The sequence below is a fragment of the Anolis sagrei genome, chromosome 1 (assembly GCF_037176765.1).
Source record: "Anolis sagrei isolate rAnoSag1 chromosome 1, rAnoSag1.mat, whole genome shotgun sequence".
NCBI classification, from domain to species: domain Eukaryota; kingdom Metazoa; phylum Chordata; class Lepidosauria; order Squamata; family Dactyloidae; genus Anolis; species Anolis sagrei.
In genome coordinates, this window is record NC_090021.1 from 93,620,495 (window position 1) to 93,644,112 (window position 23,618).

Below are 23,618 nucleotides of genomic sequence, written 5' to 3' on the forward strand. Positions count from 1 at the left end.
CTGGACTTAATGTCAGGGGAAAACATTTACCTTTACCTACATTCTTTGATCCATAAATAATATTATATTGCAGATGGAGAAATATGTTTTCCAACATTATTTGGTATTGGTGATAGAAGGAGTCACTCCAGACAATGTCCATCAATCTGATTATGAAAGGCACATGCATCTCTGGCTGCCCTTCTGAAACTGGGAGAAGTACTCCATTAGTTATGCATCTTTGGCTGCATTTTTGGTTATGAAGTGTGTTGCACATTCACATGGACAATGCCACAGTGCTATCATTTGGGGCCATGAAACACAGAAGTCCACCTGCAGAAAGTTACAGCATGATGTCTCCATATAGTCTCCTGGCCCATATTGGCATTCTCTTTATTTTATGCAATACATGAAAGCTTCCCTGTGTGTATTCCATTTAGCTTACCCAGTGGAGGTTTCATATCACCTAATCAAAAGTTGTTATCACTGCTAGTGATCTATCTTTTAATCAAGTGATGAGAAATCATGCTGTAGGCATCCACTGTGAAATAATCCTTGGCTTAAATTCCTCTAAAGTAGGAGACCCCACACTCTGAATATGCTGCCTCTGAGTGTGGTGCAATCTCCTTCTTCAGAGGTTTTAAACAAACGATAGATGGCTATCAGTCAGAAGTGCTTAGATTATATTTTCCTGCTTGGCCAGATAGAATCATAGAGTTGGAAGAGACCCCGTGGGCCATCCAGTCCAACCCCCTGCCAAGAAGCAGGAAAATTGCATTCAAAGCACCCCCGACAGATGGTCATCCAGTCTCTGTTTAAAAGCCTCCAAAGAAGGAGCCTCCACCACACTCCAGGGCAGAGAGTTCCACTGCTGAATGGCTCTCACAGTCAGGAAGTTCTTCCTCATGTTCAGATGGAATCTCCTTTCTTGTAGTTTGAAGCCACTGTTCCGCATCCTAGTCTCCAGGGAAGCAGAAAACAAGCCTGCTCCCTCCTCCCTATGACGTCCTCTCACATATTTATATACATGGCTATCATGTCTCCTCTCAGCCTTCTTTTCCTCAGGCTAAACAAGCCTAGCTCTTTAAGCTGTTTCTCATAGAGCTTGTTCTCCAAACCCTTGATCATTTTAAATCATTTTAGATGGAGTTCAACGTGATAGAATCATAGAATCCTAGTGATGGAGGAGACCACAAAGATCATCCAGTCCAACCCTTGGCCATGGAGGAACATGCAATCAAAGGACCCTTGTGATGGCACTTGTGGTTTTTTCCTGCAATGTGATTATGTGATTCCGCCTTCAAATTTATAGTCCACCATAGAATAAAGGCTCTGGATCAGTGGTTCTCAACCTGTAGATCCCCAGATTTTTGGCCTTCAACTCCCAGAAATCCTAACAGCAGGTAAACTGGCTGGGATTTCTGGGAGTTGTAGGCCAAAACACCTGGGGACCCACAGGTTGAGAACCACTGGTCTAGATCCTTGCCAAATAAATTAGTGCATCTGCAGATAATAAGCAAGCCCAGTTATCAGTGTTCACCCCAGTCATAATATCCATCCCATCCATTTGAAATAATCACTAGCACAACTCTGCTTTCACAGTCTGTCTCTACCTGTATGTATCTTTTCGTTTTGATAGCATGGCATTTTGCTTATCAGTGCAGCATCATGGAGGCAAGAGAAGGTAGCAGGACACTCCTTTGTGCTTCCTTAGCAGGTGATTGCTACTGTACAAATCAGAGCTCCCATGGGCTGAGTGTGCCACCATCCCTTCAAAAGCAGCAAGAAAGTGCACGCAGATATTTCCTTCCAATGCCATGTGGAGCTCAACCTGCGAGAGATTTGTGCCTGAATGCACATCTCCATCAGCAGGTTTCACCAACTGGAACATTTCATCTCATTTCACATCCCGGCTCCCCATTGGAATGGCATTAGATCTCAATGTTACTGCAATTAGCCTTGTTTTCAGATCACCTCCTGCTGCTAGATGTTTGAAGATTTGACCTCAACTACTCTATAATAGTATAAGCTGTACACTGTATAGCAGGTAAGGGCAAACTTTGGCCCTCCTGGTGTTTTGGACTACAACTCCCACAATTCCTGGCCTCAGGCCCTTTCCTTTTCCCCCTCAGCCGCTTAAGTGGCTGAGGGGGGAAAGGAAGGGGCCTGAGACCAGGAATTGTGGGAGTTCTAGTCCAAAACACCAGGAGGGCCAAAGTTTGCCCATGTCTACTGTATAGTGCAAACATATTCATTTACTGACCAATTTGGATTCAAATGTGCAAGTTTCTCTAGGAGAATATGTTGCTCACTTGCTGCTCCTGGCAAAACTATTTTCTATAAGTAAATGGCTTATATTTGCAATGTGTTTTAACACATTCAGCCTACAAATTGTGCAGAACTCTTCATCTGAAGAACCACTGAGATAGAGAGTTGGAAGAGACCTCGCCATCCAGTCCAACTCCCTGCCAAGAAGCAGCAAAATCACATTCAAAGCACCTCAACAGATGACCATCCAGCCTCTGTTGAAAAGCCTCCAAAGAAGAAGCCTACGCCACACTCTGGGGCAGAGAGTTCCACTGCTGAACAGTTCTCACAATCAGGAAGTTCTTCCTGATGTTCAGGTGGAATCTCCTTTCCTGTAGTTTGTAGGCATTGTTCCACATCCTAGTCTTGAGTGCAGCACAAAAAATGATGTATTGTAAACTTGTCAAGCAAATCTAATGGAACACACAGAATTTTTTCTCTCTAATGCTAAAATCCATGGGAATTCATTTTCACTGTTTTGAAAATAAAATTTATTGGCACTTTGCAACCAACATTTGAGAATCAGAATAACATTCTGGAAGCTGCTTCTTCTCTTTTGCTATTTGAATCTTTGATTAGACCTAGGGCCATTCCTCACAGCCATATAACCCAGAATATCAAGGCAGACCCCTGGTGATGCAGCAGGTTAAACCACTGAGCTGTTGAACTTGCTGACCATAAGGTTGATGGTTTGAATCCAGGGAGCAGGGTGAGCTCTCGCTGTTAGATCCAGCTTCTGCCAACCTACCAGTTTGAAAGCATGCAAATGAGAGTAGATCAGCAGTTACTGCTCCGGCAAGAAGGTAATGGTGCTCCATGCAGTCATGCTGGCCACACGACCTTGGAGGTGCCTGTGGACAATCTCAGCTCTTCAGCTTATAAATGGAGATGAGCACCAACCCTCTGAGTCAGACATGACTAGACTTAATGTCAAGGGGAAACCTTTACCTTTACCTATCAAGGCAGAACATCCCACAATATCTGCTTTGAACAGGGTTGAGTCCACACTGCCATATATTCCAGTTCAAAGCAGATAATCTGGAGTTTTATTCAGCTGTGAAAGGGGCCCTACTAAGGACTAAAAGTAATAGTATTCTATAGGGATTTTGTTTTGTTTTTTATTTCTATGGAGAAATTGAAAGAATTGTGTATTACATACTTATTTTATGATGTGATTTCTCTGCCTAACTAATTTAGTTCAAGTAGATGTACCTTTGCAGGTACACAAGACTGATACTATTAAATCAATTCATTCCACAAAATAATGTTATGTTCAGAATTTGTTTATTTTTGTACAAAATGTCATAATTTATCAATATTGTGCAGCAAAATATAGTATCGCTCACATCCCCAAAATAACCAGACAACATTTCACTTCCTTTCATTCACTTTCTGCCCTTTACGAAAATGGCAATACTGCTTTGGCAGCTTAGCAGCTAAAAATAAAGTGCTATAATTACGTAGTCTTGGAATGCCTCCACTTCACAAATGTGACACACAATCGTTTAGACAACCACACTGAGTTTTGTTTTGCTTGTAATGTTTAGGCTTACACAACCAAAAGCTCCATATCTTTCACATTCTCAAGGATATACAGACATAAAGTGCTACTGTTTAAACTTTCCCTCCCCCTGGAAAAAACAATTTCACAACATGGATCTGGTTCACACCAGGCACTGTAATTCACAAAAGTCAAAAATTGTCCTTTTGTGCAAAACTGCACAGAGAAGGAAGTTGCTCAGACATCGCTGGGGGATCGTGAACGGAAGGGCACTTTGGACTGAAAGCAGCCGCAAAAGAGAACCCACATGGACCGCTGGATTTCTTGGTTCCTATAGGCATAAATTATAGGATTGATCATGGAGTTGTAAGTGGCAGGTAGAAGTGTGGCATAAGTGTACACAGCGGGATACTGGGGCTCCCCAACTACACAGTAGATGGCAAAAGGCAACCAACTGGCTCCAAAGGTCCCGAGGATAATAGCCAGTGTAGAGACCCCCTTTTTGGTGGCTACGTAGTGGGAAGCAGTCAGGAAATGCTGCTGGAGTGCTATCTGGTGTGCATGCCTGCAAACGATTTTGCAGATTTTAATGTACAGGTGGAGCATGAGGATGAAGATGAAGAAGAAGGAGGCTGACAGCAAAGTCACGTTGCTTTTGGTCAAAGGTCTGACAATACTGCAGGATGAATAATCTTCTAGGCAATTCCAGCCCAAGACAGGCAGCAGCCCCAAGCAGAGGGAAACCCCCCAGGTGACAATCAGCATCATATGGATGCAGAGAACAGTCCTCTCGGAGTAGTAAGTCAATGCATTGTACAGGGAAAGGTACCGGTCTACTGTGATGGCTAGCAGGCTACTCACAGAGGCTGTGAAAGAGGCAACGAGGAAGCCGACAGTGATAAGACTGATGGTTTCCGACTGGATCAAATACTGGAACACAAAGTTGAGGATGAGGCCCACTCCGGCCAGGAGGTCCGCGGTGGCCAGGCTCCCAATCAGCACAAACATTGGGGTTCTCAGGCTGGGAGTGTAGATGATGATGGCCACCACAATGGCATTTTCACAGGCAATGATGGTCCCGGAGATGCAGAGCATAATATCCCAAGGGTTGATGAGGAAGATGGGGAGCTTGGAGGAAAGCTCCAGAGAGGAGTTGCCAGCGCTGGCCTGGATCCAGGGGGCAGGGCCCCCCGTCTCGTTCGAAGGGGTGCTCTCATTCATTTCTGCCACTGCCAGGCCTGCCACCTGGAAGGAGAGGAAGAAGAAGGAGGAGAAGGAAGAGAAGGAGGAGATCAAGAAGGAAAAAGAGAAGAAGGAGGAGATGGAGAAGGAGATGATGGAGGAGGAGGAGAAGAAGGAAAAGGAAAAGATAAGAAGGAGGAGAAGGAAAAGGAGGAGGAAGGATAAGAAGGAGGAGAAGGAAAAGGAGAAGAAGGAGGAGATGGAGATGATGGAGGAGGGGGAGAAGGATAAGAAGAAGGAGAAGGAGAAGAAGTAAAAGGAAGAAGAAAGAGGAGGAGGAAAAAAGAGGAAGAATAAAGTAAGGATAAAAGAAGAGAGGGGGAAGAAGGAGAAGAAGAAAAAGGAGAAGAAGGAAAAAGAAGGAGAAGAAGAAAAAGGAAGAGGAGAAAAAAGAAGGGAAAGGAGAACAAGAGGGAGAAGTAGGTGAGAAGAAAGAAGAAGAGAGGGGAGGAAGAAGGAGAAGAAGTAGAATAATGAAAGAGGCAGAGGAGGAGGAAAGGAAGGAAAAGAAGAAGAAGAAGAAGAAGAAGAAGAAGAAAAAGAAGAAGAAGAAGAAGAAGAAGAAACAACGTTAAAACAATGTAAAACATAAGTCTATGCGCTCTGAACATTTCAGAAGTAAGGGGAGCATGTGAGGAGGAAGGGGCCGAAGGAGAGGGAAGTCCAAGGCGAAGCCAAGGGGAGCGGGAACTTGATCAGGGCAAGAAGAGGGCCTCATTCTTACCAGAGAGGGAAGGAGGCAAGGTCAGGAAGAAGAAAGCCGAGACCGCATGTGCTGCCGCGTCAAGAACCGGGAAGGACTGGCAGGAGCTGTCCGAGGTGCTGAAGCTGGGCTCCAGGTCCGTCCGGCTGCAGAAGCTCCTCCGCGCTCTGTCCGCCCGCCTCAGAGGCAGCCAGCCACCAAGCCGAGGAACACACTCCCAAGGGCCGCCCTCCGGCACTCTCTGTCTCTCGGGGGCTGCGAGGCTTCCTTCCTTCTTTCCTCGTCCGTGGCGCGACTTCGCGTGGCTGTGGCTGGCAAGCGACTGAGCGCAGGAAGGCGCGAGCAGAGGCTCAGAGGCTGCCAGTCTGACGTCAATGCCAGCCGGGCGAGGGCAGGGCGGAAGAGGCTCCCCGCGGGAAGGCAAAGGCGGGGGGCTTGGCCTCAGAGACCCCCCTCCCTCCCCCTTGGCTGGGAGGTTGAGAAAGGGAGGGAAGGGGCACGTGGACTGGCAGGAGAGGCGGGAGGAGGAGGAGGCACCCAAACCTTTGGGGAGCTGAGGAGGAAGGAGCCATTAAGGCTCCCCAGGCCACCCCACCACCTGCAGCAGGTATATCTCTCACCAGTGGGGGATTCCTCTAGCATAGGCATGGGCAAACTTAGGCCTTTCCTCCAAGTATTTTGGACTCCCACTCCCACCATTTCTAACAGCCTCAGACCCTTTCCTTTTCCCTCTCAGCCACTTAAGCAACTGAGGGGGGAAAGGAAAGGGTGTGAGGCAGTTAGGAATGGTGGGAGTGGAAGTTCAAAACACTTGGAGGGAAGGCCCAAGTTTGCCCATGCCTGCTCTGAAGGGGGGAAAGATGGGTGTAAGGCAAGCCAGGCAATGAAAAGCTACTTTCTTGACTCAGGGGGGAAATAAAATAGGAGTGTGTTCACAGATGGAGCGCAGCTCTCTCTTCCTTACCAACATCAGCTGAATTGCTTCTTTGCAAAGGCAGCAACAGCACTTATGTCTGCACACCTCATTAACAGCTTTCTGGCCAAAGTGTATCAAGATCTTGAAGTGTAGGTGCGCACCTTTAGGAAGAAAGTGAAGCTCAGTGATTTTCAGCAGCTGTCCTTGTATTCAAGGTGGTTGAAGTTTGGTGGCATATTCGAGTTGTACCTCCACATTTTTATTATTTTTCACTAAATAACTGTAAAAAAGCAGATTATTCTAAAGGATGTGAACAGTCCAATTCAATTCTGTGCACAAATCCTCACAAAATGGTTCAGTCAGTAAGCTGAAGATAGCTCTGAATAAAGGACCTGTACAATGTACACCAGAAGCCTCCGATGGCACAGTGGGTTAAGCTGCTGAGCTGCTGAGCTTTTTGACTGAAAGGTTGCAGGTTCGAATCTGGGGAATGGCATGAGCTTCCATTGTCAGACCCAGCTTCTGCCAACCTAGCAGTACAAAAACATGCAAATGTGAATAGATCAATAGGGACTGCTCCACAGGAAGGTAACGGCACTCCATGCAGTCATGCCAGCCACATGACCTTGGAGGTGTCTACAGATAATGCCAGCTCTTTGCCTTGGAAATGGAGATGAGCACCAACCCTCAGAGTTGAACACAACTGGACTTAATATAAACCTTTACATTTACCTTTACCTTACAATGTCCTAGATCAGGGGTTCTCAACCCTCCTGATGCCTCAACCCTTTAATACAGTTCCTCGTGTTGTGGTGACCCCCAGCCATAGAGTTATTGTCGTTGCTATTTCTTAACTCTAATTTTACTATTGTTATGAATCATAATGTAAATATCTGATATGCAGGATGTATTTTCATTCACTGGATTAAATTTGGCACAAACACCTGATACACTCAAATTTGAAGACTGGTTAATTGATTTTGTCATTTGGGAGTTGTAGTTGCTGGGATTTATAGTTCACCTGCAATCAAAGAGCATTCAGAACTCCACTGATAGAATTGAACCAAACTTGGCACACAGAACTCCCATGACCAACAAAAAATGCTGGAAGGGTTTGGTGGGCATTGACCTTGAGTTTTGGAGTTGTCGTTCACTACATACATAGAGTACTGTGGACTCAAACAATGATGGATCTGGACCAAACTTGGCATGAATAATCAATACGCCCAAAAGTGAACACTGGTGGACTTAGTGGAAAATAGATTTGACATTTGGGAGTTGTGGTTGCTGGGATTTATAGTTTTCCTACTATAATGAAAGAATTGGACCAAACTTCCTGCACAGAACCTCCATGACCAACAGAAAAGACTGTGTTTTCTGATGGTCTTTGGCAACTCTTCCGACACCCCCTCATGACCCTCGGGATGCTGACCCCCAAGGTTGAAAAATGCTGTCCTAGATTACTAAGTCATCTGCAAACCCAATCAACATTTGAGCCACACAGTTTACAGAAAACCCACACACGCAGATAGATACCTACAAAAAAAAATCACCTAAGTCAAAAAAGAAGCACAAAGAAGCACCGTGCAAAAAGAATCTGCAAACCGCATGTCCTCCAAGGTGAACTGAACCACCTAAACTGGGCTCTACAGGCCAATGGATATTCCACCACTGACATCAGAAGAGCTGCAAGACCGAGAACAAGCCATGAGAGTAAAGACAAAGATCCACCCAGAGGAAAAATGTTCTTGTTATACATCAAGGGAACCACTGATTGCATAGGGAAGCTGATCAAGAAACGCAATCTACAATCAGCTCACTAAGAAAATCCAACAAATGCTATTTTTCAGCAAAGGACAAGAAGGATCCTCTCACCTCTGCAGGAGGTTATCGTATAACATGCAGCTGTGGACAAGTCTACTTAGGGACCACCAAATGCAGCATTACCCAAACTCTAATCAGGGAACATGAAAGGCACTGCAGACTACTTCAAAGAGAAGTCAGCCATAACAGAGCACCTGATTAACCAACCTGGATAAGCATATTATTTGAGAACACAGAAATGTTGGATCACTCCAATAATACCATGTCAGACTACACAGAGAAGCCACTGAAATACACAAGTATGTGAGCAATTTCCACAGAAAGGAGGAAACAATGAAAATGAACAAAATCTGGCTACTAGTATTTAAAAACTCTAAAATCAGGACAGTAAAAAAAAGAACACCACTTAAAAATAGGGGAATTCCAGACAAGAAACAGTTAGGGTCAGCTAATCACCTCCCAACAAAGGATCCCCCCAGGCAGAAAGCAGCCCAAGCCTCCCAAAGATGCCAAATGATAAGAAAAAGCCTAAATATACCTCTATCTGTTGTCTGTCTCGTCATTGTATAGTTGGCATTGAATGCTTGCTATATATGCGTTCTTTGATCCACCCTGAGTCCCCTGAGTCTGGGTGAGAAGGACTGAATAAATACTGTAAATAAATAAATAAGGGGCCGCTAACTAGGCAGCAATGCTTATGAGATTTTCTGGAGTGTCACCAGACAATTCTATTTTGTTGAGGATTCCTATGCTATAGATTACTTGTACCCACATCCATATATAGGCCTGGTTCTGAGCCCTTGGTCTTGGGGGTAATTTGCATGAGATGAGGGTGCAAATTCTCCAGCCATCTCCAGGCAACAGGAATAAATAATTTGCAGAATTCTAGCTTACCTAGAAGAGCAACAGCTTGCTACAATTTTGAAAGGTTAATGGTTTTGTAGCTTGATCTTTCAAAGGGGGTCTATTTGATTACTTATGAGAGCCAGTGTGGTGCAATAGTGTGAGGGTTGGCTATGATTCTGGAAACCAGGGCCCAAATTCCCACTAAGACATGGAAACCCTCTGAGTAGCCTTGGGAAAGTCACACTCTCTCAGTTTCAGGCAAAGGCAAACTCCCTCTGAACAAATCTTGTCAAGAAAATCCTGTGATAGAGTCATTGTACAATTCCTAAAAGACAGAAATGACTTGAAGCTACACATCAACAAGGCTACCCGGCGGGTTTGCATGGCTGAAAAAGGAATTTGACTCTTGGTCTCAAGAGCTCTAGTCCAGTGCTCAAACCACTACATCACACTGAGACTATCACTTTTACGTGCAGGTAAATGTAAGTGAATCTGGATAAAGACAGATCTATATCACTGAATTATACATCATATCAGGCAAATCACGTATTGCCAGCCACTGTTTCCTCATTCATTTAGTGGAAATTATGGCAACTTTTATCAGATTGCTGTGAAAGTGATGAGAAAAAGCTCTGTAACATAGTTTGCACTTTGAGAATGCTATATTTCTTCCGAAAGAAATAATAATAGTGACAGTTAACAAATTATGTCAGAACCATTAGTATCTCAGTGTACTTAGCCTTCTTAGTAGTAGCAGTACCTTCTTCCAAGGGAAATGTGGTCAGCTTCTTTAGTTGCACTGCTTTAAAAAGCTGATACAGCACAGCAATTGCAATCATTGGGGAGGTCAGATCCTTGTCAAGCCCCGAGGTGATGCTTCAATAGCCCTGGCGTAATTGGGCCGATGCTACTAAACTTCAAACTCCAACAATACAGCTGTGGAAGAAAGTTTAAAGGAATACAGGAAAAACCAAGAAGCAATGTGACTCTGTAGAGAAGGGAGGAAGGGGAGAGAAATAGCTGCAGAAATGGAAAGAGAACGATCTATAGTTGTTGGCTGCAATATAAGTGCAAAATGTGCCTTCTTGCCAGAAAACATCACCAATTGCACCTTTCAGCAAGTGCAAATTAGTAGCTCTTTTGGAATTGATAATCAATGCACCGTGTTTAGTCTGTTCAATTTATCAGAGTACATAGACAGAACACAGAGAGAATTGATCCTACAGAATCAACAGGAAGAAACCGCCAAGGAAAATGAACTTGCCAACAACACTGAAGAAAATTAAAATGCTTGTAGCAGTCATGAAACACCCTGCAAGAGGAGCAGACCATACGGAATAGATCCAGAAGTTCTCCAAATAAGCAATCACTTCTTACCTCTTGAGGAGAATAGCAGCAGTGAAGACACTCAGGCAAACCAGCAACAAGGGATACTTAGTGCCAAGAAAGGAGTCAAGATAATCCTGACAACAACAAGCAAAAGAAAAGAGCTGCAGGTTGGGGACTTGTTGCTCAGGGACTGAATGGCACCTGTGTGCACACCTGACCAGATGAATTAGGGAATGTACTGTCTTTCTAGTATATTTATCTGGGATGCCACTGACAACTTGCCCAAACTCATCAAGAACTCAGATCAATACCCCTTTCTCCTTATTCACATGGGCATCAACAATAAGGATGAGTTGGCTACTTACTTATTTATTTACCTAGGCGATCCCTCGTAGCCCAGGAATGATGGTCTTCCAAGTGTAGTATCTTGGTGGTGGGTCCATAGGTGACTGTGGAGCCCTATTCTTGATCCGCAAGTTCTCCTGCAGTAAGGACATTGGTTTCCGGGTGGAAGGCGGTTCCATTCAGGGTTGGCCTCACACCCGTTCCTCTTGGCACATTTCTCCCTTTCACCCTCCATTTATGCCTCTTCGAATTCCACAGCACTGCTGGTCACAGCTGACTTCCAGCCAGAGCACTCAAGGCCCAGGGTTTCTTAGTGCCACAGCTGTTGAGGTTGGTTTTAAGCCCATCTTTAAATCTCTTTTCCTGTCCACCAACATTACGTTTCCCTTTCTTGAGTTGGGAGTATAGTATGGGCATTCGGACAATGTGACCAGTCCAATGAAGTTGATGGCATAGAAGCATCGCTTCAGTGCTGGTGGTCTTTGCTTCTTCCAGCTTGAAAGCTGGGACACTTTAGCATCGACATGGCAGCACTTCAGGAGACCTGGAGAGCAGGAGAGGGACAGCTGAAGTTGGCTACTAGAATTAAGGTAGTCAGTACTTTAAGGGACGAGGCCATGTAATGTTAGAATTCATAACTGTGGAACAGGACAAAGAGGAATATAGTCAAACACAGACCTTGGATTTTAGGAACGCTAATTTTCATCAGCTCAAGGAATTACTGAGTGGAATCCCATGGCAAGAGCTTGAGAGAAATTATAGTAAAAAAAGACGAAGAGGGTGAAGAAGATGAAGAAAAAGAAGAGAAAGTTGGCAGTGGCAACAGAATCATGGTAAAACAATGACACTTGCAACTAACCATTTTGTCATCCTTGGAAAATGGGAAAGGAGCCTCCAGCAGGTGTTCAAAATATACAAAGTATATCATGCGTTCCTGAGGTACAGTCAACTTAAAAGACATGCAAGGCTGAATATTCAGTTTGGTCTTGAGTGTGCTTTGGAAGAAATGCATCACCCTGCATACATAATTATTATGCACTCTTTGTTCGTCTAATGGATGGTTATCCTGACTTCTTCTCTTCACGGCCCCTCCCACTTCTTAGCAACATGGCTTCTTCAATATTATTCACCACAATATGACACAGTCAGGTGGAATGACATACAGAACTGATTGAAATAATGTAGCCACCACTGCCACTACAGATTAAAAAGCACATGTAGCTACTAAATCAATGCCTTGAAGAGGAACATGGGCTTTCATTACCTCCCACTTGGCAGAGGATAATTAGATATTGCAAATAAAATTGAAGTCTCTGCACTTCTTAATGTTCCCCACAAGAAGCATATGAAGCAATCTGTTTAAAGCTCCAAAGGCTGAAAAGTTCCCACCCCTGCTTTCTTTAATAACATTATATTATTACTATTTTCACATGATTTGGTATGGATCTGTTAGCCAAGATTTAGAAAAACAAACAAGAGGCCAGTGAAGCCAACGTTAAATGCTCTGCTTCATCAAGAACTTGCTGCTTCTCCCAGAAATATTAGTATCTCCCTTTCCTACAATCCAACCCTCTTTACTCCAAGCGTAAGGAAACGTATGGGTCAGGTTCTTGCCACCACCGGTGGCTGCAGTGGGAGGAAAGCAGGATGGAAGTCCCAGTTACACTAGCCCCCGGTGGCACAGTGGGTTAAACCCCTGTGCCAGCAGGACTGAAGACCGACAGGCCGCAGGTTCGAATCTGGGGAGAGGTGGATGAGCTCCCTCTATCAGCTCCAGCTCCTCATGCGGGGACATGAGAGAAGCCTCCCACAAGGATGATAAAAACATCAATTCATCCGGGCGTCCCCTGGGCAACGTTCTTGCAGACGGCCAATTCTCTCACACCAGAAGTGACTTGCAGTTTCTCAAGTCACTCCTGACGTGACAAAAAAATCGAATCCCAAGGCCTAGTGTGGATCTCAGCCTAAAGCAGAGTTAGAGTTTGCATGGCCCTGGGCTTGTTGTGGGCCCCTAAGGATGATACTTTCAGGGCCCACAAACACATCTTCTTCTGCCCAAAAGAAAGAGAGGGAGAGAGAGAGAGAGAGAGGTGGGGAGAGTGAGAATGATGGTAAATTTTTGCTTCTGGAAAACTCAAGGCACAACTATTTATTTTTTAAACTTGTTGCAAACCTGTGCTGTTTGACATCAGAAAATATGCTGAATATCAAATGAATTGTTTCCAGATGCTAATGTTACAGAATGATTATTATGTACATCTAGTTCTGTGTGAATTTAGTCACAAATGTGACTCTGGAATAGTAAAATGCTCCATTTACCTGGAGAAGGGTCACAGGGGTGCCTTTCAGCTCATTTATGAGTTATCTACTTAGTTTTCTGTTGCTGAATATAGTATTTAACATCATGACTAGTACCCAGCACTAACATAAGGTGGTACAAAGCAAAAATATACATATTTCACGGAACTCCTCTCTTTTCCTGTTACATATGCTGTTTGCTCTGTTGCCTTTGTGAACTGCCCTGAGTACCCTTGGGGAGATGGGGCGGGATATAAACAAAGATTTATTATATTACATACTGTGATACTATACATTTCTTTCAGCTGCTACTAGTGTAGTACAGGGATAGGGATGGGCCAAGATGTTTACTTGCCTGAGGCAGTAAGAGATGCCCCCCCCCCCCCCAAATTCCCTGTACAAAATTTAAACTGGACTGACTGTCAGGACCAGTTGAAACTGAGGCAGAGCAGCACACCTATGCACATCAAAATGCATAGTATCCAAAGCTGACCAGAAAATCTCACAATGATTTCTTTCAGTGAAAGGCAGTGAAAATTGTAACTTTTTAAAAAAAAATGTGTTCTGCATTCTTGACCACAAAATACTATAAAATGTCTTTAAGAATGTCCTTATGTGTAAATTATTTTTTGAAATGTATTTTCCAGGCATTCTTCCACTACTGATATTGCTATTGTCAGTTTAGGGGTTTTTTTTTTTCCAAAAAATGTCTGATATCCTTTTTATCTTGTAACTTTGGGAGTTTACATTTATGGCCATTAATGACCTAACAGAATTCCCAAAACCTACCTTTACAGCCAATCAGTGTCCCAAACCAGGGATTTCCAAGACTTTGCAATCTGGGTGCTGGGAAATGATATCTACAGTACTCTCCTGGTCAAGAGCATATTGAGAGAATCAATTGGAGCAGCACCCCAAGGAGCACCACAGACATCATTTCCTAGCACACAGTCAGAAGCACCTTGGAAATGATTTGGCTGGAGCAACAGCAGATTGAAAAGAGTAAACTTGGGAGGGGGGGTGATGACAGATCACAGCCACAATCTTGAAAATCTGGACATTGCCACATACATTTCCGTTATGTTTTTAAAAACTTGGCTGGCATTTTGTGAGGGGACATCTGGACTGATTTTAAAAAGACCAGAAAGTCCCAGATTTTGTTCACAATCTTTCTGATTTTATTTTGAGATCCATATAATGCATATTTTTGTTCATCCCAGAATATTTTCTGTTAGCTCCCAATGTGATCAGCGACTTTTTATAGCAATTCCTCAGCTTGGTTTGTTTTAACTGAATATAACATCAGAAAGAACAAGTAGAAATCTGGGACTTGATACTTTCGGAAAACGACATTCATAACCTTTTGGGAAAATCAGGAATCTTTTGGAAAGGCATGACCTTATTAGAGATCGTATGATCTTCCTGAGAAGAGTTAAAAACTCACTTGAGTCAAACTTTTCCTTAGTGGTAAATAGTATTCATGCAAGGCAATTTGGTTTCTCAGCTGTTAGACTGATACCTAGATTTTGAACTGTTAGGAACAAAGATATGCCAATGCACAAAAACAGCAGTTTCAGAAGTGTTATTTTCAGTTGTCTAAAAAATATCTATTCTCCCTTAAAACATCTTGGTTTAAATCATGCTCTCAAGAGACAAAAACATTCATTAAAAATAACATAGTTGGTTTACTATACAGGTACATTGCATATCAATTCAGTTACAGATCGGATTTGAAATAGTTTCTCTGTGCAGATAACACAGGGCATCTTTCTTATAATCAACAGTCCAAAGTCTAAAGCATCTCTCTGTTCTGAGAAACTAATGGAGTCTGTGTACTTTCTAAAATAGAGTCTGAGATCTGAATAGTCCTAGATCTGATCACATGGTCTGCAGTCCTTCCCACAACATGGAGTTAAGGAAAACTGAAAACCAATACACACAGGCGCCTTCCACACAGCTGAATAAAATCCCACATTGTCTGCTTTGAACTGGCATATATGGCAGTGTGGACTCAGATAACCCAGTTCAAAGCAGATATTGTGGGATTTTCTGCCTTGATATTCTGCATTATATGGCTGTGAGGAAGGGACCACAGTAAGCAATCTGAATTGTATACATAATAAATAACTAGTACAGGAAGCTTGTAGAAGGTTGCAATTTCCAACACATACACATTGTCAGTCACAATGGAAGACAAAAAATCTACAATGTTTTGTAGGACCCAGAAGCTTGACCTTTATACATTTATTATAAAATTGCTTTATTAACTGACTACATATTTACAAAAAGACAGAACTTCCGCTGCAGGGTAGAGCTAATTCCTCCACAGTAAACATTCCTTGGAAAAAAGAAATGAGTAGAAAATAGCTTCTATTAAAATCCATTTAAAAACATTTCAAGCCTGCCCTTATTGCCATTATTAATCACTCTGTTTAATTGAAGTTTCCCTTCCTAACCACAAGATAATGCCAACCCTCGTTGCCCACAATTAGTGATTTGTACTAGAGAATTCATCATTCTAGCCATTTTTATTAAAATACCAAACACTACAGTCATTTGGAGACTGGCTGTATAAGGAGGCTCTTTAGCAGACCAGGGTTAATCTGTATGTTTTTCAGATCATAGGAGATGTTACTTTTTTAAAAAGTTCCAGATACTAGTGAGAGACATTCTAGGCATCATAGTCAAAAAAGAGTAGTTTTTCTGTTTGTATAATTGAATTGGTCTGCATTATGAAAGTAGGGAATGTTTTCCTTGCTGAAATTACCTAGCCATTTTAAATCGGATGCCCCTACTGAGTGGAAATACTTTTGTTGTTTATTCATTTAGACGCTTCCGACTCTTCGTGACCTCATGAACCAGCCCACGCCAGAGCTCTCTGTCGGCTGTGGCCACCCCCAGCTCCTTCAAAGTCAAGCCAGTCACTTCAAGGACTCCATTCATCCATCTTGCCCTTGGTTGGCTCCTCTTCCTTTTGCCTTCCATTTTCCCCAGCATCATTGTCTTCTCTAAGCTTTCCTGTCTTCTCATGATGTGGCCAAAGTACTTCATCTTGGCCTCTAATATCCTTCCCTCCAGTGAGCAATCAAGCAATATTTCCTGGAGTATGTACTGGTTTGATCTTCTTGCAGTCCAAAGCACTCTCAGAATTTTCCTCCAACACCACAGTTCAAAAGTGTCTATCTTCCGTCGCTCAGTGTTCTTTAGCATCCTTATGGTGGAAGTACTAGCATTGACAAAATACTGTAAAATCACTTTTAAACTGGAACCAAAAGACTTCATCACATGAATCTAATGTTTCACTATAGTCACATTATTGCTGACAGTGGATGCATACTGCATTGAGGACCTTCAATATTATATCTCTCTTCATTAGAGAAACAGGGGCCATGGTAGCTCAACGGGTTAAACTGCTAGCTGCAGGAAAACTTGCTGACTCCAATGTTGGCAGTTTGAAGTTGCAGATTGAGGTGAGCGTCTGCTGTCAGCCCAAGCTTCTGCCTTCCTAGTAGTTCCAAAACATGTAATGTGAGTAGATCAATAGGTACTGCCTCAGTGGGAAGGTAAAAGGTGCCCTGCAGCCATGCCAGCTAAACACGACCAGGAGGCTCTATGGACAGCTGGCTCCTCGGCATGGAAAATGGAACAAGGGCAATGCTCCTACACCATCAACTCCATTGTCTGAATGCCAGATCACCATCTCCCAAAGCAGTTACTATGCTCCCCAACTCAAGAATGGAAAACATAATGTTGGTGGACAGGAAAAGAGATTTAAAGATGGGCTTAAAGCCAACCTTTAAAACCGTGGCATATACACTGAGAACTGGGAAGCCCTGCCCCTTGAACGCTCTAACTGGAGGTCAGCTGTGACCAGCAGTGCTGCAGAATTTGAAGAGGCACACATGGAGTGCAAAAGGGAGAAACGTGTCAAGAGGAAGGACCCTGAATCCAACCCTGACTGGGACCACCTTCCACCTGGAAACTGATGTCCTCACTGAGGAAGAACATACCAATCAAGAATACATCTCCAAAGCCACCTACATATCCACTGCCAAAACACAACACTTGGAGGGCTATCATCCTCGGGCTGTGAGGGATTGCCTAAGTAAGTAAAGCAAGTAACCTTTTAGCTACAGCAAAAAATGTTTATCTTGATCTCGATGTTCTGTAGTCCAGTTTGGATATTTTACCTAGACATTTTGGTCCACCGCAAATATAATTTCTATAGCGCACCATTACTTTATGAAATGGAATTTACACTTCAGCGTGACACTAGATCAAAACACAAAACTTGCATTGTCTGCCTTGAATTGGAAATTATTTCTTGAACCTGCTGCTGGGCCAAATTTGAGAAGCAATTTACTTGGCCTGTCCACCTCATTTTGTCGCTGCTTTGTGTTGCTCATCTGCCATGAATGACGTCCCTTTATGGGGCACAGAAATGCAGGACCAACTGAACTCCTAAGAAAGACAAGGTTTCCATGGCAATGCAATCTGCCTCTATGGTAAAGCATAGGCCAGGGTTCACCTTCCGGAGAAGTAGTTTTTAATTAAATTGGATTGTGGACAAAAGAGATTGGAAAACTACAAGTATGTTTCAAAGTCTTTGAGTTCTAAAAGTCTGTCATCACTAAGAATGTTCCCTGCTTTGAATCAGGGATGGTTCCCGTCCCCTTGCCTTATCCTTCCTTCCCTCACCTGGAAATGGTGGCCAGCTGATTACTCAAAAGTTAAACCATTTATATGGACCTATGAATGTTTCTTACAAGGATGACAAAATGGATGAATTCTGCTTCACTTCTAGGATCTAAACGATTGCAAACATGTAGGACTGAACATAAATATATTCTATCCTCATGTCCAGATAGGTTAGTAATCCTGTTTGCTACCCACGTCCACAACTTTCTCCAATCTGAAAAGTGAGCATGACTCATTTATTGGGTCATCCCCTGTTAGCCAGCCATCCTGGGAGACTCAAGGATGATCCTTCTTTGCTCTTGCAATTTCCACGTAATAGACAATAAACAGAATTATGTGAATTAAATGTTGTAGGATGATGGTAATGTATCAATAAGTCTGCTTATGCTATGGGGGCTGGAAAACATCTATAGCCTATGGAGTCATGACACAAAGCACAATAAGAGGGAAACCCGGTAAAAGTCAATATCCACTTTGCATCACTCCCATGAGCCACACTGGAAGTGATGGCATGCCATTTTTGGTGTCCATTTTAACTAAATTATTCCCTCTAATGTTTGTAGAAAGAAGCTGAGTTTTGTTACTTGCCAGTTGTAAGTAAGGCCCCCTTTACACAGCTGAATAAAATCCCACATTATCTGTTTTGAACTGGAATATATGGCAGTATGGACTCAGATAATCCATTTCAAAGCAGATATTTTGGGATTTTCTGCCTTGATAGTCTGGGTTCTATGGCTGTATGGAAGGGCCCTAAGACTGCAACACTAAGGACTTTGTCACACTAGCCAGGTGCTGTCTCTTTGTCTTCTTGTTTGAATTATGTGTTAGTATGCATACTTTAGTACAGTGTTTCTCAATCTGGGGGTCAGGACTCCTGGGGGGGGGGTCATTAGGGGGGGTTAAAGAGGGGTTGTCAAAGACTATCAGAAAATACATATTTCTGATGGTCTTAGGGACCCTTTTGGCAGAGAATACTGAAGATCTCTCCACTGGTCCTTCTCTTCCTTTTTGGTGTTGGTGAACTACAACTCCCAGCATTCAACCCCCCCCCTCCAACCCCACCTGTGTTCCATATTGGCTATGTAGGTAGTGTGCCAAGTTTGGTGCAGATCCATTGTGGGCTAGGATCAGAGTGCTCTTTGATTGTAGGTTACCTGTAAATCCCAGCAACCACAACTCTCAAATGTCATGGTCTATTTTCTCCAAACTCCACCACTGTTCATATTTGGGCATATTGAGTATTTGTGCCAAGTTAGGTCCAGATCCATCACTGTTTAACTCCACAGTGCTCTCTGGATGTAGGTGAACTACAACTCCAATACTCAAGATCAATACCCACCAAACCCATCAAACCCTTTTCAATTCGTCATGGGAGTTCTGTGTGCTAAGTTTGGTTCAATTCCATCATTGGTGGAGTTCAGAATGCTCTTTGATTGTAGGTTAACTATAAATCCCAGCAACTACAACTCCCAAATGGCAAAATCACTCCCCCTTCCCTGTCCCACCAGTATTCAAATTTGGGCATATAGGGTATTTGTGCCAAATTTGGTCCAGTGAATGAAAATACATCCTGCTGCATATGAGATATTTACATTATGATTCATAACAGCAACAAAATTACAATTATGAAGTAGCAATGAAAATAATTTTATAGTTGAGGGTTACCACAACATGAGGAACTGTATTAAGGGATCACGGCATTAGGAAGGCAGAGAACCATTGCTTTAATGCATAATAATAATGCATGGGAAAATTCCAAAATATGCACAATTTTTCATGTATTGAAAACACCTAAAGTCATATTAGGAGAATGGGTCTAATCCAATTTAGTGCCATCCAGACGTTTTGGCCTACTGTTCCTATGATGCTTGACCATTGATGATGCTGGTTAGGCCTCATGAGAGCTGCACTCTAAACGCTTTGGAGAATACTTGGTTGAGGAAGGATGGCATGAGCTATGATAGTGAAATGAGAGGCCCATGTTTGTAGGCAGTGTGGTACTTATATCTGAGGGTGTTGCCTTCATATTTTGCTGTGGGTTTCCATGAGGCATTTCTCTGGTTAGAGTTGAAAATAAGATGCTGGTGTAGATGGATCCTTGGTGTGATCCAGCAGAGCTCTGCTGCTCTTTTTATAGCATTTCATCAGCCTTGCATCCCCCCATGACTCCTGTAAGTCATCTGATTACCACCTACCCGAGGTTGATAATATTTTCTATCGATCAAGAAGCTACATGGCTGCCTCACAGCCAGGACCTCTTCTTCTGCAAAAGGATATTTGTTTCAGATAAAGTGGGAGGAATGCACACAGTGAGGTTCAAGGTGAAGTTTGTCTATTGCTATATAACATTCAGCTATAGAGAACAAAGCAAAATAGCTTCAAATGTCTGCTTTCATGACAGAGAAGGTCTCAGATGAGACCAATGCACAATTTAGGCATTAAAAGCAATTTCACATTCTAGAAACGTACTTCCTAATTTAATTTAGCTGGACAGGCAAATGAAAAATAATTAGGAACAGCAGTGTCACAAAAGTTACCACATAGTATTTAATGGAGCATGTGGATATGTCATTGCCATCAAATGGATCAGATGGGTTTAGACCTGGGTTATCAGGTCTATTAATGCTTCCTCCAGAATGCAAATCTCCATCTTAAGGATACACTCACTGCAAATTCCTCACATAAGCCATTTTTAAGGTTCCCATTTACAAGTGATGGCATGTGTTCTTCTATTTTAGGTGCACGGGTGTGTCTTTTTTTGGAGTGACCACCTAGAATAGGCATGGGCAAATTTTGGCCCTCCAGATCACACCAACAGTCTAGCTTCTGCTTGGATGATGGGCCATGCAACCTACCATATTGCTCATCACACACAGTGGACCCTTGGTGCATTTGCTAGAGTTGGGCTCCATGGATACCAATATCTTTGGATGCTCTACTCCAGGCATGGGCAAACTTCAGCCCTCCTGGTGTTTTGGATTTCAACTCCCACAATTCCTAACGGCCTCAGGTCCCTTCCTTAAGTGGCTGAGGGGGAAAAGGAAAGGGCATAAGGCTGTTACGAATTGTGGGAGCTGGGTTGTTGTAGGTTTTTCAGGTTTTTCAGAGAGTCAAGTAACTGCAAAAATGTCAGTTCTCGCCTATTTGATCATTTCCCATTGAGTTTACATTGGAATCGCAAACTGTTTCCCAGAGAGTCAAGTAACCTCACAACCTGAAGATGTCTTCCATAGTTGCAGGCATAAAAAAAGGAGAAAGTACTTCTAGAACATGGCCATACAGCCTGAAAAACCTACAACAATCCAGTGATTCCGGCCATGAAAGCCTTTGACAATACATTGTGAGAGTGGAAGTCCAAAACACCTGGAGGGCCAAAGTTTGCCCATGCCTGGACTAGAATATAGTTTGTAAATGTGAAAATTTACATTTCACATTGAATGTGGTCATTCAAGGGTACCACTGAATGTGGTCATTCAAGGGCACTTATGAGGAAGTCTGATTGTCTCCACCTCCCTGTCAAAGATAAACATGAAAAGAGGGATTGTGAGAGAGCTGCCATACTGGGCTTGTAATACCTGTCCTATTTTTATTTTCTTGCCTGAGGATGTGGGGAGCTATACCTGAACAAGTTCAAGTTAACTGTTCTGGTTTAAAGACAAGGTGAAACAGCCTGAGGACTATATAACTGTACTTAAATGTACCAAAGAGAGTGACAAGAGGACGGAGGAGAGCAACACACAAGGGATACCAAGAAGGAGAAGGACAATTGTGAAATACAGGAGGCAGATCTTGAAAGAGTATGACACACAGAAGGAAGTTTCCCCCTTACAAGTTATCTTTGAAAAGAGCTTAGCTTTAAAAGATGTGGGGAGAAAGCTGTTTAAATCACTTGTTTCCCCTATGGGAGAATGAATAATTTAAACAAGCACATCCCTTAATGCTAGCTGTAGCCTTTAAGATACCACAAGGGACTGTAAAGCTTTTGGTAGGAAGCTGGAAAGCTTAGGGCAGAGCTTTTTATCTCATCCCTCCTTCTGGTTGGCGGTGATGGCCTAAGAGGTGAAAGAAGGGGAATACTGGAAGTGAACAACTGGCTCCACAGGGCATGCTGTGAGGAAAGAGTTTACTTCTTGGATCACACAGTCTGCACCTTCATGAACCATGTCTGCTACAAGATGGGTTGCACCACCTAGTAATCAGTAAGACTGTATTTGTTAGGAGTTTTGTAAAACTGATCAAAAGGTTTAAAAAGGAATTATGTGAGGCAAAGAGGCAGTAAGACAGAGGCAGGGGAAAACGTATGGAAAATCTCAGTGATAGAGGGGAAAATGGAGGTTTAGCACAACAATCAACTAAGGGGCATAATGATGACGACAACAACAACTTGGATTTAATGTATTGTCAAAGGTTTTCATGGCTGGAATCACTGGGTTGCTGTGAGTTTTCTGGGCTGTATGACCATGTTCCAGAAGCATTCTTTCCTGATGTTTCACCTGCATTTATGGCAGGCATCCCCAGAGGTTGTGATGTATCTTGGAAACTAAGAAAATGGGGTTTATATATCTGTGGAATATCCAGCGTGGGGGAAAGAACTCTTGTCTGCTTGAGGTAGGTGTGAATGTTGCAATTGGCTACCTTGATTAGCATTTAATGGCCTTGCTGCTTGGATTCTTACCACACAATGTAAATATGGAATGACTTCCTAATTAGTGGCATGTGTTCTTTTTTCATTCTGGAGGGACACCCCCATGGCAGTTCATTTGTCAGTCAAGAGCAGAGAGCAGTAGATATGCATTCAGCCACATCCCTATAGTTGATGCACATTGATGACAGCATTTTCTGAAACCTCTGGAAGATATAGTAGTAAATGGAAATACATACATACACACACACACACACACACACACACACACACATATATATATATATATATATATATATTCACACACACACAGAGGTTGTGACAGAAACCACAAGAAAGCTGAGAAATAATAGTCACCTGCAGCGATTATTGTGTGTGGGTAGGTGTTATGATGGCTTAATGAATTTATATTTCTAAAGAAATGTGTGGGAATAGTCTTATTTTATTAGCGTAATGAGTAATCATTTCCAGTTTCTTTTCAGACTTAGTTTTAAAGGGCATTTAAAAGTATTTTAGTAGCATTTCACTGTGTTTTTATTATTTAATGATATTCTTTCAGACTTCCTAAGTTTCCCTCCTCAAAGTACTAAAAGTGGCTCAATGAGCAAGGAAATAAGATACTTTCTAAAAACCATCACAAGTAATGACCACTACTCCCTTTATAAACACGATAATGATAAAGGGGAATAGATTTTGGACTCTAGCATGTGCTGTGTTTTTGGGGGTGGGGTGGGGTGGGGGTCATCTTTGATTCCTTGACTGTTATTAGAAGATGTCTGTGAGGACTTTCATTTATCTTTGGCCATGTTCTTTCCCAGCCACTCACTCTATTTAGCTACTGCTTCAGTCTTTTGAGCTCAGTGTTCTTTGCTTGTTTCTGATGGAGTTGAAGAGAATTCTGTGGCTGTAGCATATCTTAATTTCAGTCAGGCCTTTGACAAGGTCTCCCATGACATTCTCACAAAGTTAGTAAAATGGGGCTAGACAA

The 23,618-nt window shown here is 42.8% G+C and overlaps 1 protein-coding gene across 1 annotated transcript; it reads right to left on the bottom strand.

The window, feature by feature from the left end:
- Window positions 1-3,566: 3,566 nt before the first annotated feature.
- Window positions 3,567-6,096, bottom strand: GPR6 (G protein-coupled receptor 6). The gene is made up of 2 exons (XM_060755057.2): window positions 5,754-6,096; window positions 3,567-5,032 (listed from the first exon to the last, which is right to left on the bottom strand). Exon 2 carries the CDS (start codon window positions 5,006-5,008, stop codon window positions 4,025-4,027), a length of 984 nt encoding a protein of 327 aa, XP_060611040.2. The 5' UTR covers window positions 5,009-5,032; window positions 5,754-6,096; the 3' UTR covers window positions 3,567-4,024.
- Window positions 6,097-23,618: the final 17,522 nt, after the last annotated feature.